Here is an 18,221-nt window from a genome sequence, read left to right on the forward strand (position 1 = left end):
GAAGATTTTCTGTGATTCCGTGGTAAGAGATTGGTCTTCCACAAGTTCCAGGTTTCATTCTCGTAAAGTACAGCTTGATATTAAGCATTGGTGATATGAATTATTACTTGATATTTTGGATCTAAATTATGATTTCAAATGTAAATAACTTTACGATATATTGCTGCAATATATCACATCAATATGAAAAAAAAAATAGAAATCCCCTCAAAATGCGAATGGTCAACCATTAGTTTTCCCATAAAAAAACTCAGTTTTGAATACTAATAACAAAATAGTAAAAAAAATCGGTAAATAATTCCTAGAATAACGCAATAAAGTTATGTAAATAGTTATGTAGATGTAGAAGAAGGGCTATTTTATCATTATTTATGATCGATCTTTTTTATATTTTATAAGTGGAATAATATTTTAAAATATTTTTTTCTTTACAGGAACATTCATAGAAGATGCAATCAGCAAAAGTAAAGCGTCCATTGGGCGGCAATACACAGTTTGGGCAATTCGATTTTATCAAAATGGTATTTTTCCAAAATGTATTTAAAATGTATTTAAAATGCATGAAAATATTGATGTTTAAGGTTAAAACAAATTTTAGTACCTGTTAAATTCATTCATCTATTTAAGGCAGGGTTTTAGGTTGCCTCGTTTATAACTTTTATTTATTTAATAAAAGTAAATATTATCTAACTAATCAATTTGGCTCATATTATCCAATTTTTTGGTTTTATTTGTTCATGGTATTTTTAAATCTAGTTTCATTTTTTAATTGTGATCAATAATAATTCAGATATATTAATTGTATTATCTGAGATTTATTAATTTTTTTTTCTAGAGTTGCATTTTATAACTCTTAAGTGTACACCGCAAACCAATATTTAATACATTAACATATGTTAATAATCTATTAGAAAGTCTCAAGGAGACATTAGGATACGCGCCATTATTTGAAGAAGTATTAGAGCTTTCACTTATACTAATAGAAAACTTTCTCAGCCCCACGAACCTCCTGAAAGGTCAATTCGTACTTTGCAATATTTTCTGTCACAATGTAAGAGTAGAGATATTTGCGTAATTGATTGTCATCTTTGCAGATACTCCGTGCAACCTCTATTCATATCCTTCATTAGATAGACTAATAGCTGGGTTGATATTTATTCAAATTAATTTTTCTTTAAAATCATAAATTAGAAACTAGGGTTTATGGGCATTTTTTGTTAGGATTTTATTATGAAATTGAGTTTTGAAAATATAGCTATTTCTCTATGCGATATTTATCTAATACATTCCCTGCACCAAATTATACGCATATACAATTACTATATTCAATTAACATAGAAATAGTAGTTTACAATTAGCTCTATATTTTAAAGGGATGTTCATTAATCACGTGAGCGAGTTTTTAAGGAGATATGTACCCCCTCTCTCTCTTGGTGATACATGGTGATATTCAAAATTACCCCACCTCCCCCACCAAACATCACGTGTATTTTTAGTTATGTGAAAAAACTGTAAAATTTAAAAAAAAGTAATTTTTTTTGAAAATGTTTGATTTTCTAAAAAAAACAGTTAAAAAATAAATACACGTGATATCCTATTATACCTTTTCCTCCCCCACGTAATATTTCTTTATTTTTTGTCAAATCCCCCCTCCCCCCAAAAACCTCACGAGATTAATGGACGCCCAAAAAAAATATGAGTTTAAAATGGTCAAATTAATTGGAGATTTGTTGCAAGCTTCATTACTATCTTATTTGGTACTATCATTTATGTGAATACTTTTTAAGATCAAAATTATTTAATAGTTTTTTTAACTTCCCGAAGAAGTTTGTTTCCGCCAAAAAATCCGATTCGCCAATTTTATGTTTTCTCGACGTTTCAAGCCATTCTAAATCGAATGAGACCAAATTTGGAAAAAGTATGTGTGTGTGAGCTGATTTTATTATTTTGAATTTATTATAAGTAGAATATCTGTAATTGATATAGAATTGTGAAAAATATATATTTCGATTTATATTTTGTCGGAGATCGGTATTCAATTAATAATACTAATTCTAATAGTTTCATCATGTTAATGAAAGAATACTTTAAATTTATTTAACACTTTTTGAGCAGAACTCTTTACCGAAGCCTAAACTACAAAATTCACTCTTTAAATACTTCTAACAAGTATGTAATTTACTGACAATATATTAGTTACGTTTTATTTTCAATGTTGAGAGAAATTAATGAATACATGCAGCAGACATCTAATGATATTTACTACGTGATTTATTTTTGTATATTAAAAATAGAAAATTATGAAAATTCATATATGTTATTAAAAGTATTATTAAAGAATCTTTAAAACTTACTTCAAGGTCTTACGATTTATTACAATAAGTTCTAGTGAGAATCGAGTTGGTGTTTAACTCAGCTCTTGGGCCTTTTTTAGAGCAGTATTACCCATTATGTAGAGTTGGTTTTCTTGTTGACATTTTTTACCAAAATTTAAATTTAAATTTAGTCTATTTTGAAGTCTTTAATGTATATAAGTATAATGTGTATAGAATTTACAAACATAATTTAATTTAATGTATTGTTATCAATATGATAGATGTACATAGTTTGTAAGTCATAATGTTTATATAATGTATCTGAATCTGATTTGAAATAAAAAGTCTTTTTAAAACAACAAAAAAACCCATTATGTAAGAAATTACTTTACCTTGTATTACATTATTACAAAAAAGATCCAATAAGTAATAAGTTTTTAGGTCTGGTACTAATAAATTAGTCCTTTACAATTTGGGGTTTAGATCTACTTATGCATAATTTTAGAAATGCGTTAAATGTTACAAGATTTAGCTAGGTTCTAAAATAGGTCGTACAAGGACAATGTGCTTTCCAAAATAATTATTATTCAAATTAAAGCAAATATTTTTTATATCATCCTATTCAAGATATAAATTCTAGACTTTATTTGACGTGGTTGTTTTTTTTCATTATAATTAATGCAATTATATTCCCTCAACGGACGTGACACGACTAATGTTTGCCAAAGATTCATCTAACATTTTCACTTCAGGTGTTAAAATTCGGTCAAGTATCATTCTCTAGGTGTTTAATATGAACTTGACACGATGTAGGAAATAAGTGAGTGATGACTGACAAAATTGACGAGGAGATGACGAAGTAAAATAAGTTGGCGCCTTTAATGAATAATCGGCAAATACAACGTTTCAAAAATTTCTTTCTAGTGAAATGAAAATTGTTTAGTTATTAATAAATTACAACTCCAAACGAATTAGTACTACGTAAAACTACGTAAAAATTTTGTAAATCTTGTATACTTTGATTCACTTTTTATTCCCTTTGCTATGAGAAAAATTAGGCTCTGTATTTTTTTAAGTGCAAACATTTTACAAGAAGATTGTGTAATATCTTGAATGTAATTTATAATCAATAGCCAATTTACTACCGCAATATGAAACTTAGTAGACATAATAATATTATTATATGTGATATAAAAAGAAATTTTCACTTTTATTATTCAAATATCCATTGTTCAATCATCTTTGGCTATTATTGATGATATATATGCGTAACCGCAATGATGTATCTTTTTGACACTTTCACAAATTCTGAATTCAAAACACTTTGTTTTCACCTTTTATGATCGTTATATTCTCGAAATAGCAATTTATTATATAAATGTTTTTTTTAAAATGATATTAACATAAAAGATATAGTTAAAAAAATAAATTATGTGTTTCAAAAAACTTAACAATTAAAAATAATTATTCAAACTCTCATTTGATATTTTCAATTGATCGCCATGTTCATCATCATTATCAATTAATTATTTTGGTGTTACATTTTTATACCTTGAAACTATTATCACATAGCATTTTACTAAAAAAATTATACATATATAATTCTTACTTTATCAGCTCTCGAATACCAAGTATTGCTTATATTATCGCCAATGCAATTTTAAAATTGTCATAAATTATCTCTTGAAAGGATATTCTAAAGAACCACAATGACTATATAATATTTATAGAAAAGGAAAGTTTTAATCGTGAATGAAATCTAGACTTAAGCTTTCATACAATATTAAATATGTTAAATATACGGCTAAGTGACATGATGGCACGAGAAATTCCTCCATAAGAAATAATTGGAATCTATTGAAATCGAAAGATGGTTGGCACTGTGTTTGTCAAATCAAAGATTCTTAAAACCTTACAGGAATAAAATTAGATATTGTTGTTACTAAACATTTACCTATTTATATAAAATTTGATTATCTACGATTATTACTATTTTTTTTAAATTTATACTTGTCGTATTATTTATATTCGCAGAATTAAACACTTTAATTAAAAAATAAATGACCAAAACTACTGCTTTTACATTTTATGTTTCATAGCGAACAGTAATAAACCCATACAGAATGCATTTCTAATTAATTTTAATATAAAAAGCTTTAACCCAGACAGAAAACAGTCAGTTCACATTTGTTATTTTGTTTATTAACTTCCCGTAGGTTAAGTTATAGTGATCGCAAAAAAAACGAAATGAAAATTTTTATATATCTTTACGTTTCAGAGGTTACTGAATATTTTGGCATACCTTAGAAAAAATGGATGAAAAAATGGTATGTTTGTGTATGTGTGTGTGTGTGTGTGTGCGGATACAAATTTTCGTCGACGATTTCGGCAACACGGATCAAACGATTTGAATAATTCAAAAAACATTCGATTCCTATTAATAAGAAGACGATTAGTTTTTGGTAAAGGCAAGTCTAGCCGTTTCAATGATACGGGGCAAAAAATGCCACAATCGGTAGCTCAGTTTTTAAGAGAACGGAGCGTTCGATTTTAATAACTCAAAAAACATTATACTTGTATTGGCAAGATGAACAATTGATAAAATTTTTAAGAAGGCAGGTCTAGCATTTTCGGAGATCTAATAAAAAAAGTGAAAAAAAAAATGCCACTTGGCGGTCAAGAATGATCATTAGACATATGGACATCAAATTTTTTTTCGAAAAAAGTAATTTTTTGTCAAATTCCTAGTTTCTCAAAAATCTAATTTTTCGAAGTAATTTTTTTTCAAAAATGTTAATCGTTTTTAAAAATATAATAATATTTAGTACGGGAAGTTTCAGCAATTTGCCTTAAGGCTAGATACCATGCGCCACACTAGTTTTTATATCTTTACGTTTCAAAGGTTTCTGAATATTTTATCATATCTTAAGAAAATGGATGTATGTGTGTGTGTATGTGGATACAAATTTTCATCGACGATTTTGGGAACACTGATCAACCGATTTGAATAATTCAAAAAACATTCGATTTGTATTGATAAGGAGCCGTGTTGATTAGTTTTTGGCGAAGGCAGGTCTAGTCGTTTCGAAGATACGGGGCAAAAAATGCCCAAAACGGTAACTCAGTTTTTAAAAGAACGGAGCGTCCGATTTTAATAATTCAAAAAATATTTTACTTGTATTGACAAGATGAAGAACTGATTAAATTTTTGGAAAGGCAGGTCCAACGGCAATGTCCCTCAATAAAAATAAGTTAAACAAATGTAGTTTAGCGGTCAAAAATGTTTATCAAATTATCAGATATTTTACAGAGATTTTAATAATGTGTACACATTTTATGTAATTTTTTTCGGGTTCCGTATCAAGATTTCTAATTACGATACGGGAAGTTCTAGCAATTTGTCTTAAGGCACGATGCCATGCACCCCACTAGTTTCATGATTTTGTACAAAACTCTTGAATAGTATCGTTAACGTATAATTACAGATGCAATTTGTATTGTGTTGCCAAAGTACTTATGTGCGGTAATTTTACCACAAAACTTGAAGTTCATTCTTTTCTTATATTGTTTGGCCTACATATATATCGAGAAAATTAATTGCTGTAAATTCCTAGATTTTAGAGACAATAATTTTGATCTCTGACGTCAAACTTGATGTATAACTTACATTAAAGAAATTGCTTACAATTTTATTGCTAATTTTACATTAGCGTTTTGATGCTAAATGAAAAACATGTTTATTACATTTTACTGCCATTGTGTTGTAAATGCGTGGAATTGAAATTTAATTGTACTTATGTCTAATGAATTATAAACGCCGATAAAATAATTTTAGTAGTAGTATTTTCTTCAAAATTAAATTAATCAAACCAAATTAAACAAAGCAATCTGGCAAAATTTAATATAGTCAATAATAATAGGCTAGTCGTTTACTGTGTTTTCTATTGGTAAATATTATTCAAAAATTACTCAAAAAATAAATATAAATATAAAAACTACAAATATATATGTATGTATGTATGTTCATATATGTATAAATGTTTGTATAAATTTCTCATATATATACCTTTCCTTATATTATACCTTTAAATCTATAGCAAGGATATAAGAAAATGTGAAACATTTTTACTAAATATGATTATGAATCTTTATAAAAATGTTAGATTTATTTTTTAAAACATTAAGAAAGTAAATGAAGTCATATAATCAAAAATTTAAAAGTAATTTATAAATCATAACCTTACTTTTTTCTCTCCTGATCCGAATGAACTGAACGCACGTATTTACACTTTCGTTTAAATCACAACCTATATTTGAAATAATTAAAGCACTCACAAATTCAAATTTGTTTCTATTTATTAGTCTATTTATCAGTTATATTTATCAGTCTATTTCATTATAAAAATACAAAAATCAAACATAATATTTATTGTACGATACATGCCTATTTGGCCACCGCCCGTGGGGGACAGATTTAGCTTGCAGCGAGGGTTGTTCACATATCAACCCTCCATCTATTTTAACTGAAACAGAATTTGGATACAACTGCGCATGTTCAGCCTCAATTTCTCGAAATGCTTTTGTAAATCAGAGCGGTTAGCAGACTTAATGACGCCGTCAATAAATTTTAGAATACCATATTTATTAAATGACTAAATATATTCAAAACTAGTGGTGCAGGAACATCTTGTTGATAATCATTCGAGGAACAAAAAAATCTGTAATCAATAGTTGATACCAATTGTTTCAAATGTCCTCAAATAGATCAATATAATAACTGTTGTACTTTTATTATTTTATTTTATAACAAATAAATATAATTTATTATATTTATTATTTATAAATTAGGCTTATAAATTAGGCGACAATGTTTATGTATGTCTGAACAAAATATTTAAGAACTAAATCTAATCAAGCATAATGTGCATGAACGGTTTTATCTTATATATCATGCATCAGATGACCTTTATCATATTTCTAAAAATTACGCAAACTGAATGAAATGAAAGTTAAAATCATTTATTTCAAGCACATAAGTGAGCCTTAAAACTTTTGAAATTTAAATTTTTATATATTTTCTAAAAACTAAATATTTCTTCACACCGTCAACAAAAGCACAGTATTTTCTGAATCATTCTAATCAGATACTCCGTTTTCTCAAACTGTTATTTTTTCACAAACAAGTGGACCTGCATTTGCTAAAACAAAGCAGTACTTCTCCCCATCAATACGAGTCGAATGTTTTTCTCAAAATCGTGTCTGAAAAAATTAAATGAACAAAAAATTGTATCCAAACATGCATACATACATATGTGATATTACATCTTCATATACACACATACTTACAACCATTATTTGTGAAGTATGCCAGAACGTTCAGAAACATATGAAACGTATAGATATTAATTTTTTTATTTCTGATTCTTTTACGATTGCTATAACTTACTCTAAGAAAAGTTAATAATAAATGCAAAGCTATAATATTATTTTGCATATTGGTTTTGTATTGCGTTATTATATTTGCATTTAGTTTGATTTAAAATTTAGATTTAGATAATTTAACAAATTGCATTGTGTTAATTCAAATGCATTTCTTCGCGCGTAATCGAGCAAACTTTGAGCACTACATCTTATACATTTAAAAAAAATTAAATATATTTTAACAACAGTTTTTTGTACGTCTACTTGATGTTAACATGCATTTATGTTAAATATCTAATTAAAGTAGTTTTTGTTATCCCAAATATGAAATTTATTTTACTTTTTTATGGTACGACTACGTTTGTTTGAGCTTATTCTAATAGTTGCTGTATTTATCATGGTTCATTTATTTCAAGCCAGTACATAGTAACAGATTCTAAAAAAATTTGGATATTCTATACGCATAACTTTCTTTTAACTTTAGATATCAATATAGAAGTATTTATTTTTAAAATATAAAATTGATTAATTTTTGAAAAAATTAATTTATTTCAGAAAAAATTATATTTTTTTGCGAATTTTCTTTTACATCACTTTCACAGCTTTCCTCTTTAAAGATTTTATTACGATTATTTATGAAAATATTAGATGTAAAAACATATATTAGTATAATAATAAAATAGATCTTCAGGATACAGTCAACATTCACTGAATACGTTTTATCATAGAATCTCTTAATCTTAATCTTAATCTCTTTATCACTATATAGGATAAGCAAAAGTGTATAATCAGTTGCTAACCAAAAAGATCCCACATATTATTTAATTGTTAATATTACGCATTTAAGCTTTCTCCAAAAGCTCAGAAATGTCGATCATCATGACTTGACTTTGATTGACCCAATTTGGATTCAACACAATCATTTTCACTAATTGTTGTTGACAGAAACACCTGAAATAATCATCGAGTTATTAGATAAAAAATAACACCGTCATCATTCTGGTGTAGTTAGTTAAACTTTCAAATTAACTGTATTGTATTTTTGAAAATCATGATATGGCGGATGTTGAATCTTTTGTAGGTACTTTGGAGATTTGCCTACACGATGATAAAATGAAGAGAACGTACAATGTTCATGGAACAAAAATTAATAAAAATACCTAAAAAAAAATCTGATAACTAACTTAAGTTGTTTCTAAGCCAAATCACTATTTAACATAATTCTTGTATAGGTTTTTAAAAATTTAATTCAATTTTTAAATATTTTTTTAAATTACCATTTGTTCAATAAATGGCAAACTATGGAAACCATTTTCACCTTGCAATAATTATTATGAGGTTGCGCATAATTATACTATATTATACTGATTTTAATTTAATTTAGAATTTGAAAAATTGTATGCAGCATATCATTATCAAATGTTCCAAAATGTATCTAATTACATTGCTTCGGCTTTTAACTAATTAGAAACTATTTGTGTTAAAAGCCTTTAAAAAGTTCACTTTATATTATCCATGTCAACATATTATAAAGATAAAAGCTCCTAGTATTTGTCACTTCTAATTTATAGACTAGTCTAGTAGCAACAATAATTAGACAACTTAAGACTTGTTTTAAACCAATCAATATATATATATATATATATATATATATATATATATATATATATATATAATTGGAATTAAAAAAGAGGGTTTTTATAGCAAAATTCTTTGTTAAACGTTTCGATACTTAACGTGTGTCATCATTCAATAATCGAACCAGAAAAAACACAAAAGCAAAAAATTGATTATAAACACTAAAATTGTGTTAAACAATACCATAATTCATGAATAATTAATAAAAAAAATTAAAAATTAAATTAATAAATTATAATTTTATATAAATTATAAAAATTTAGAAATTTAAATTTTGGACAGTTCTGTATATGAAGACAACAAAACACTGCGAGGTAGAAGTTGAGAATGTTTCTCGAAAATTTAGTATAAATAGATTTCTGATTTGCATTTGATTCAAAACAAAATTGTTATATTATATAGAGATTATATTTGTCATAAATTGGATAAAAAAGTTTGATAATTCAAGAAATCAAATGTGTAATAAAAAATTCTATCGTAAAGAACTAAATTTACATATAACTTATAGTCGATATCAGTTTAGTGCATATTTTATATATTAATTTGTCATTCACATTTAAAATTCAAATTTCAATCAAGTGTATTTTAATAGAAGCCACAGCAAGCCGTGGCCGGGTATGCTAGTATATATATATATATATATATATATATATGTGTGTGTGGGTTTATATTATTACTTCCAAGATAACAGTTTCTATAATTGTACTTTCTTATTTCGGGAAAATTTACTACCTAATCAATATCATTTTAACCCATGCTGTCGCACGATGTCGCTACCGTATCGTATTCGTTTAAAGCTCGACTTATCAAACAGGTTTTTGAATTAACTGCTGCTGATAGTAGCAAAAATAAACAGTTATTTGTATGCAATATGATTTATAGTCAATTTAGAAATTAGATAGATTGAACGTATATCTTACAAACACTTTATAATAAAAATCAATTACCTTTGGAATAAATTATTCTTTAAAGATTTATTCTCGTGCGCAGGCATGCTGCTACTCCATGCTGCTTTATCTTGAAAACATTTTGTAGAAATAAGTTTCGTAGTAATAATTATTTTATATATCATGTATAAAACACAAAAATCAATATATAATGTACTATGATTATAAAATATTTAGGCAGTAACTATTTTGGTTTCTAAGTTAGTTGTCAATTGCACAACGTGAACTAATAGGCAATTATAAATCTTCTACAAATATGAAATATACCATGATCGAGCTGAAAGATGTTCATTATAAATAATTAATTTTTGTTAATCAAATTATATTTATTTTAATATATGTTATGAGATTTCAATACGTCAAATTTTTTTTTTCTATTATTTACAACTGTCCAGTTAAGGAGATTTAATACATTTGTGGAATTTACAATTGTCGGCCGTAAAGGGACATTGTATACTAGAGGGACATGTTGGAAAAACAACTCAATAGTTGTTTTCCCATTCGATATAATATTCACAATATTTTATTGATAATTATATAATTCTAACTATTTACTTATGAAATAATTTCTTATAAATAATGACTAAATTATTTGAATTTTTTATCAGGAAAGTTGATGACTTAAATTTAGTGCCGCTTTTCTTTTCAACCTTCTTGGATAGTTCTCTGTTATTGAGGAGTTTGCTAGTGAATTTGGGTGACTGATGAGCTTGTTTCTATATTTATGTGCTGTTTTTGTTATTACACCAATTATGGTAAGTGTATTCGTGTTGACATGAATCTACCAGTTGGGAACATATTTTGGTGCTCCTAAGACAATTTTCAAAAATTTGATCTGCAATATTTAAAATGACAATATAATTTTATGTGCTGAATTATCCAATACAATTATTTAATACCTCCAGCAGAATTTAAATTCTTACGATAAATACTAAAAAGCTAATTAGTGGTGTATTTTATATTAGTAGATGCTCTATAAAATATCAGTTCAAGTTTTGCTTAGTTTTGTTGTAATAAATTGAATATATATATATATATGTATGTATATCGAAAAATATTCTTCTTAATATTCGATTCTGCATTCGTATCCGATATGCATGTCATTAAGCAAGGAAATTCCGCAACAAAAACCACACATCATTCGCCTTTATGAAGCAAGATTTCATTTATGTTGATTTCATTTTCTTTTCTACACCTAAGGCGATGTTTGCTATGGGTTTTGAGAACGCATTCCTCCTCAATGTTGGCACTTGAAACGAAAACAAATGCAAGATAGTTCTCTATCTATGCAACTATGAAATAGACAAATGATAAATTATTTGAGTGATATCATGTTAAACAAATTATTTTAACATGAAATTTTAATACGATATTTTTTTTATAAATATGCAAGAAAGATAAACATAATCAAATTTGTTCCGCTAATTTTCACTCGTAATGTATGATCAATTTTAAACTGTGTGAAATCACTCTTACAGAAAGTAAATGTGTCGTTTATATTTTGAAACAATATGTAGAATATTTGTTGATTTAGGTAGGCAATAAGTTTATAAAGAAAAAAAATTTGAAAAAGTAAAAAAAGTATTAAAAAAATGAGAAAAGTAAAACATAAATGCTAGTAAATATATCAACCTAAGGGGCCAATTCTCGAATAAAATAGGAATGCAATATAATGATCCGTAATCATTCGTATGTGTTGGTACAAACTGTCAAAAAGCTATGTATTTGCTGTGGACTCAGTAACTTTACATATGAATCCTAACCTCCAAAAGCCACAAACGTCAAAATATTAACTTTGTCAAAATCAGGTTGTTATTCGACATTTGTGCTTTTTTGAGGTTAGATTTTTGTGTGACACGCCTGAATGCAAAGCAAATATATACCTTTGTGAAATTTTGTGAGGCTGCGCCCATTAATCACGAGATCGATTTTTTAAAGATTTTTAGACTTTTTTTTAGATTAGATTTGATATGTGGTGATATTCAAAATTAACCCCCTCTCCTCTCCCACCAAACATCACGTGTATTTTTAGTTACGTGAAAAAATGGTTAAGTTTTGGATTTTTTGCAAATGTTTGGATTTAAAAAAAATCAGGTAAAAAATAAATGCACGTGATATCTTACTATACCCCTCCCTGCCCTACGTAATATTTCGTGATTTTTTTTCAAATTCCCCCTCCTCCTAAAAACCTCACGTGATTAATGGACGCCCCTGACTACCAACTCATACGTTTATAGACCTGTATCTTAAAATTTCTATTTTATGAGATTTGGCCCCTAAATTTATGCCCTGGAGTATGAGTTTTGAAGCGATCACACTAACTTATGGACACAACTAATATAAGACAATTTATGACAAAAAATGTTAAGATTATTTTAATAGTAAAATTTTGTTCTTATTTTTTTATATCTCGTGGCAACAGACAGTCGCTCATTATATAGAAGACGTTAAATCAGAAATGTATTTTTATATTTTTAATCAAGTCTTCTCATAATACAAAAAATGATCATTAAGTTGTAAATTTATATTTTTAATTTAATTTAACAACATTTTTGTATTTATATACATTTAACATTTACATATCGGTTTTAAATTCAAGATGTAAATTTTTACACAAATTAAAACTATTTATTTTTCTACGTGGAACAAAAAATGTTGTTTTATAATTATCTATTATTTCAAGGCCAATAAGCATTGAAAAAGTATATAAATAACTTTTCCAAATTTATGTGCTGGCCGTCTAATTAATAAAAATATGTTTCAATGCCGAAAAAATATAAAAGATAAAATTGGATAACATTCCCAAACCTTAATTATAGTATATATACATTTATTTAATATAAGAAGTAGATGTTTTCAAAATGACGATTTCGTATTTCTTTTAATTAGAAAAGCATCAATAATATTAATTCTATAGGTGAAACACTATAAAAACGTTTCGATTCTGCTGAACTCAAAACATGTCCAGTAATTATTTACTATGTTGGCCTGAATTCTCCATATTTGTCTATAAATTCTTGAGTTACATGGTCTGTTCCATACTCGTAAAAAATGCTAGGTCACTACTTATTTACAGTAATACTTTCAACTTTTCTTGAAAGTTTTTTCCTTCTGCACGAGTAATTAAATTATTTATTGTCAACATGGCAATTTTCTATATTTGTTACTTCGCGTGGCTCTACCCATCCATCGCAAAGAAAAGTGGTGTTAAAGAGGTCGCGATCCGACGTTGTCCTGATTTTCCACGAACATGGAACAGTTCAAAGTTCAAAAGCCCTGTTGAATTGTTCGCTGCAATTTTCCGCATGATTACTGCACATAGATTATATTACATTTGCCATAGTAAGTCTATTTATGTTACAAAGTATATGAGTTTAACAAAATGCAAATCACGCTGTCGTCATATAAAAGTGAAATTGTAGCTAAATAATACAGAACAAAGCAGTAGAATGCTGTGTACTTTTTCTAAACGAAATACCATCACAATTGATGAATCGTCAAATTGTTTTTTTTTTTTTAATAAAAACAATTGTTCAAAATTTTGTTAAGAGTCTTAGAGCCAAACGTTTTTGAAATATCTAATAACAAATAAGCTATGAAGGTTTATGCAAATTCTGCATTGATGGAATTAAAAAGCAAAATTTGAAATCATTAATTCTAATATATGATAAATCAAAATATAAATTTATGGAGTTAATATTAGTATGGCCGTAAATATAAATAAATGCATTCAAATATTAAACTGTTTAAATTTACTTAATTGAATTTAGAGATTTAAGAGGCCAATTCTGGGGTAAAATGGAGCAAAACACAGCGTTGTTATGGAAACGCTATGTTATGCTTATTTCCTGGTACTAAAAACTATAAAACGGCGTTTTATACATAGAACCATTTGTTAAAAATGCACATTACAAAGATGCAGTTATAACATTTTCTAGGTTCAGTTTTATATCTACGCCTGACTGCACAGCAAATTCATGGCATTATCATAGTTTTTAGTACCAAAAAAGAAGCACATATAAAAATAATAATATGAATGTATTTCTCTAACAAGTGTAGACGTTAACTGTAAGCGGATGTACTTTTCAGTTTTTCCAAATTTACGGTCAAACGACTTAGAATGACTCAAACGTCGAAAATATTGAATTGTATTGTTGATAAACATTTTCTGTCGAAAACATAAATATCTCCTTCGGGAGGCTGGAGAAACATAGAGTAATTCATTGTTATTTAAATATAATAATAAATTATTATTTATTTATTAATATTTGAGAACAAAAATGTAGATACGCCAGGTGTATTACACCTAATCGTAAATTAATTTTATCATTCACTTGTATATATGTAGGGGGAAGTTTCCTAGTGGCGGACACCTAAGGTTATTTATAAATATATTACGAAATGTTTATTAAATTATGATTATGATTTATGTTAGATAACAAAGTTAGAAATCAAACTAAATTAACAAAAACCGCAATCTTTGCTAAAAAATAATTAATACTATCAATCAAACTTTGGCATAAAAAATATGAGAAAGAGTTACTCTCCGCGTGGCCGTGTGCGTCACAGGCGAGGCCCCAGGCCCCTTTCACTTGTATTTTGAAATGAAAAGATTTATACTCGCTTAAATAATGCTTGTTAAATAGAGTGTCCGGTGCTTTGTGGCGTCCGGCGTTACGGGACTTTCCCCTATATAATTGCACACTCTTGTCAGGGTACCGATCGGTATTCAATTCCGTTTGTCGGTTTTAAAAATCAGGTTTAAAAAATAGGTCCCAGAAAATAATATCACTCTTATTTTATATTGATTTTTTTCGCTTAATTTTTCGTTAATATAATTGCACACTCTTGTTAGAGTACCGATTGGTATTTGAATACCGTTTGTCAATTTTCAAAACCGGTTTTAAGAAATAGGTCCCAGAAAATAAAATCACTCTTAATTTATATTGAAATTTTTCACATACTTTTTGTTAATTTTTTTTTTGTCAAATTTTGTGACTAACAGTTTTTTCATAATAGCTCGCAATTGATTAAAACCAGTCTCCCGAAAAACTTCTTTAGAAAAACCGGTTCTCTAAAATGTCGGTTTTTTAAGAAACCCTAGTTAGTCCAGTCATTATAGTAAGTTCACCTCGGAATTCGAGATATCCAGCTGTAAGTTTGTGGCAGGGTGTACGTACCATTTGTAGGTTTTGAGACAACTTCTAGGGTGTCAATATAAGCACTTACAGGCTTACAGCTGGGTATCTCGAATTCCGAGATTCTTACCTAATTTAAGCTTAAATGACTGGACTAAGTACTGAATGATTTATTTTATGTCGGCTATAGTTTTTATTCTTTTGCAATTATATGAGGTGTTTATATATAAATATTTTATCAAACAACCTAGTAAACTATCTATGTTCATTTGCCTTATAAAATCAATTCGAGTTTTATCGCGATAAAGCAGAACTACTGACGGCGTATGAGTTTATTTGATTTTAGCATGAGATTCGGAGCAGTAAATAGCCCGCCCACGTTAACGAATCGAATCAGAGGTCGCCATTCGTATTTTGCTGACCTTTTGCAAATAATGCTTCGGTACAACTGAACAATGTTCAGGGTCAAATGGGCGAAAGGGTGAAATATTCACAAGAAAATTTGGAGAAAATTTTATACATTAATTTATACGCAGTAATCAACTTTACATTTGGCGTATAATAAATAATATGTGACATTATTTTAGATCATCTTCACATAAATGCTATGGTGAATTCTTTTGCTTCAAATATTCAGACCATCATGATGAATCATAAAACATCCCATTCCGATATTAGGGTAAAATCGATAGTAATTATGAGGCTGTAAAATCTCTTTCGTGTGATGCAATATTTTATATACTTATAAACTCTCCCAAGGAGAAATTTATGTTTTCGTCAGAAAATTCCACTTGCTAATTTTATGTTCTCGACGTTTCGATAGGGTCAGAAATTTTTAAGACAAAAACTGAAAAACGTATGTGTTTGTCTGAGCAGAAATTTTACATTTTATTTTTGTTTTTTTCCAAACAAACTTGGAAAAATTTTCGAGATTTTCCAGATTTCCTTATATATTTCAAAAATTTTAAATCCACTAAATTGAAACTCAGTAAGAAATTAGCTTTACGATTTAAAAAAGTGCAAAATTTATGCCTAGGCTTTTTTTTAAAAAAAATCTGAATCAATTTTGCTAATTTAAAAATTATTTGAAATATATTAGTTCGGAATCGTGCAGTTTTCGGTAAAGTTTGGAATAATGCATCGCATCAACATTTCAAAATTGTATTGTTGAAGTTTTGAAAATTGCTAAGTCTTAATTCATGTAGATTAAGTTGCAATCAAAATGCTGCTAAAGAGTTATAATCTTATTAGATTATATAGTAGTATAGCAAATAAAAAAGTAAATTAAGTAAAAAATGATATTTTACAAGAGATAAATTTAATAATTAGTTATTCCAACTCTGCTGCTCAAGCTTATTTACAGTGTAGTCCTTATATGCTCCATAAAAATGCTCCAATTAAATTCAAATTTTGCATTGTTTGAATAATTTCTTTTTTTGTTATAATTTATTTTTATTAATCAAGATTTTAATGTCTTATTTACCAAAATTGGTTGAATAATGTAGCTATTATTTTGTAAAATCCCTTTAAATTTATCCTTCCTATGGGGTAAAAAAGACTTGGTCACACATTTTTGAAAAAAAAACAGATTTCTACATTGATAGCTGGGAGTTTTACTGAAAATATTCTTCATGTGTAAAATTTTTAGTTGTTTGTATCAATGTATAAAACAATAAAAAAATTATTAGTTCAGAAATTATAAAAATATAATGCATTTTTATCAGTTGCAATAAAAACTAAAATGCGCGTAAAAAGTAAATGCTCTTAATCCATTTATATTTTACGCACATGTTAACTATCGAATATTTGATGGTGCATATAGCCATAAAATACTTTCTGAACTAAATGAATAAGTATAGAGAGCAATACAAAAATTTGAAATATATCAAATCTTCTAATGAATATATTGATCTTCATCTTTATATTTTACATTTTTGCATTGTTGATCATTATGACCTAGTCGCAAAACCAATTACTATAAAATCTAGTCTCAATGCGAACAATGTTGTTATCGTATTATTATATTTTTAAATAAATCTTTATTTTTCCTGATTCAAAATTGCTTTCCACATCATATTATTATATTTATAATAACACGAAATTATAATCAATCACGTATTGTGCCTCGACGTGTTACTGTACTCAACGACAATTATATTATCTTTACAATTTCTCTCGAATGAAATCAATTGATATCTCAAAACAAATCGCGTCACATTTCTCATAACGATTGCATATACGGTAACCGATTTTATTGAAATAATAAAATAATTAATAACAAAAGCAAACGTAAAATTACAAATAAACATAAAAATTACAAATGGGTCCGTATAAGATACGAATCGAATAATTTCATTTTATTACTGTGAAATCTAATTTTAAACCATGAAATTTTAGAAACTAATTGAAAAGGAACTTGCAAAAGGTAATTACAGGAATGGCCTTCGGTGAAATTGCAATTAGTAGCAAAAACACTTACCTCGCGTATTTTAAAACTTGCGGTTAATTGATTTGAATTATTTGCCGCAAATTGCTTTCAACATGTAAAAATTTTATATATGTGCTTGTATTATAGTAAAATTGTATATGATATTAATTTAGTAATAATAATTTGAAAGTAAATCATATCAAATTTTCATAATTGTTTTGTTTAATGTAAAAAAGCTCGATTGGACACCAAAAGAATGTTGCAATTTTGTAATTATCTAGGAGTTGCCTTGGTTTGATTTTTATATTTTGTTGTCCAAAAATACTTTGAGGAA

General features: G+C 27.3%; 1 protein-coding gene across 1 annotated transcript in view; it reads left to right on the plus strand.

The window, feature by feature from the left end:
- Positions 1–13,464: 13,464 nt before the first annotated feature.
- The window catches only part of LOC113371072 (arylsulfatase I-like), a 9,768-nt gene continuing 5,011 nt past the window's right edge, over positions 13,465–18,221 (plus strand). Inside the window, exon 1 of the mRNA XM_026611719.1 lies at positions 13,465–13,663. Coding sequence (XP_026467504.1) covers positions 13,465–13,663 — 199 coding nt within the window. The remainder of the gene's footprint in view (positions 13,664–18,221) is intronic.

This window comes from Ctenocephalides felis, unplaced genomic scaffold, assembly GCF_003426905.1.
Source record: "Ctenocephalides felis isolate EL2017-DRISC unplaced genomic scaffold, ASM342690v1 CF-g0.4_SCAFFOLD_01492, whole genome shotgun sequence".
NCBI classification, from domain to species: domain Eukaryota; kingdom Metazoa; phylum Arthropoda; class Insecta; order Siphonaptera; family Pulicidae; genus Ctenocephalides; species Ctenocephalides felis.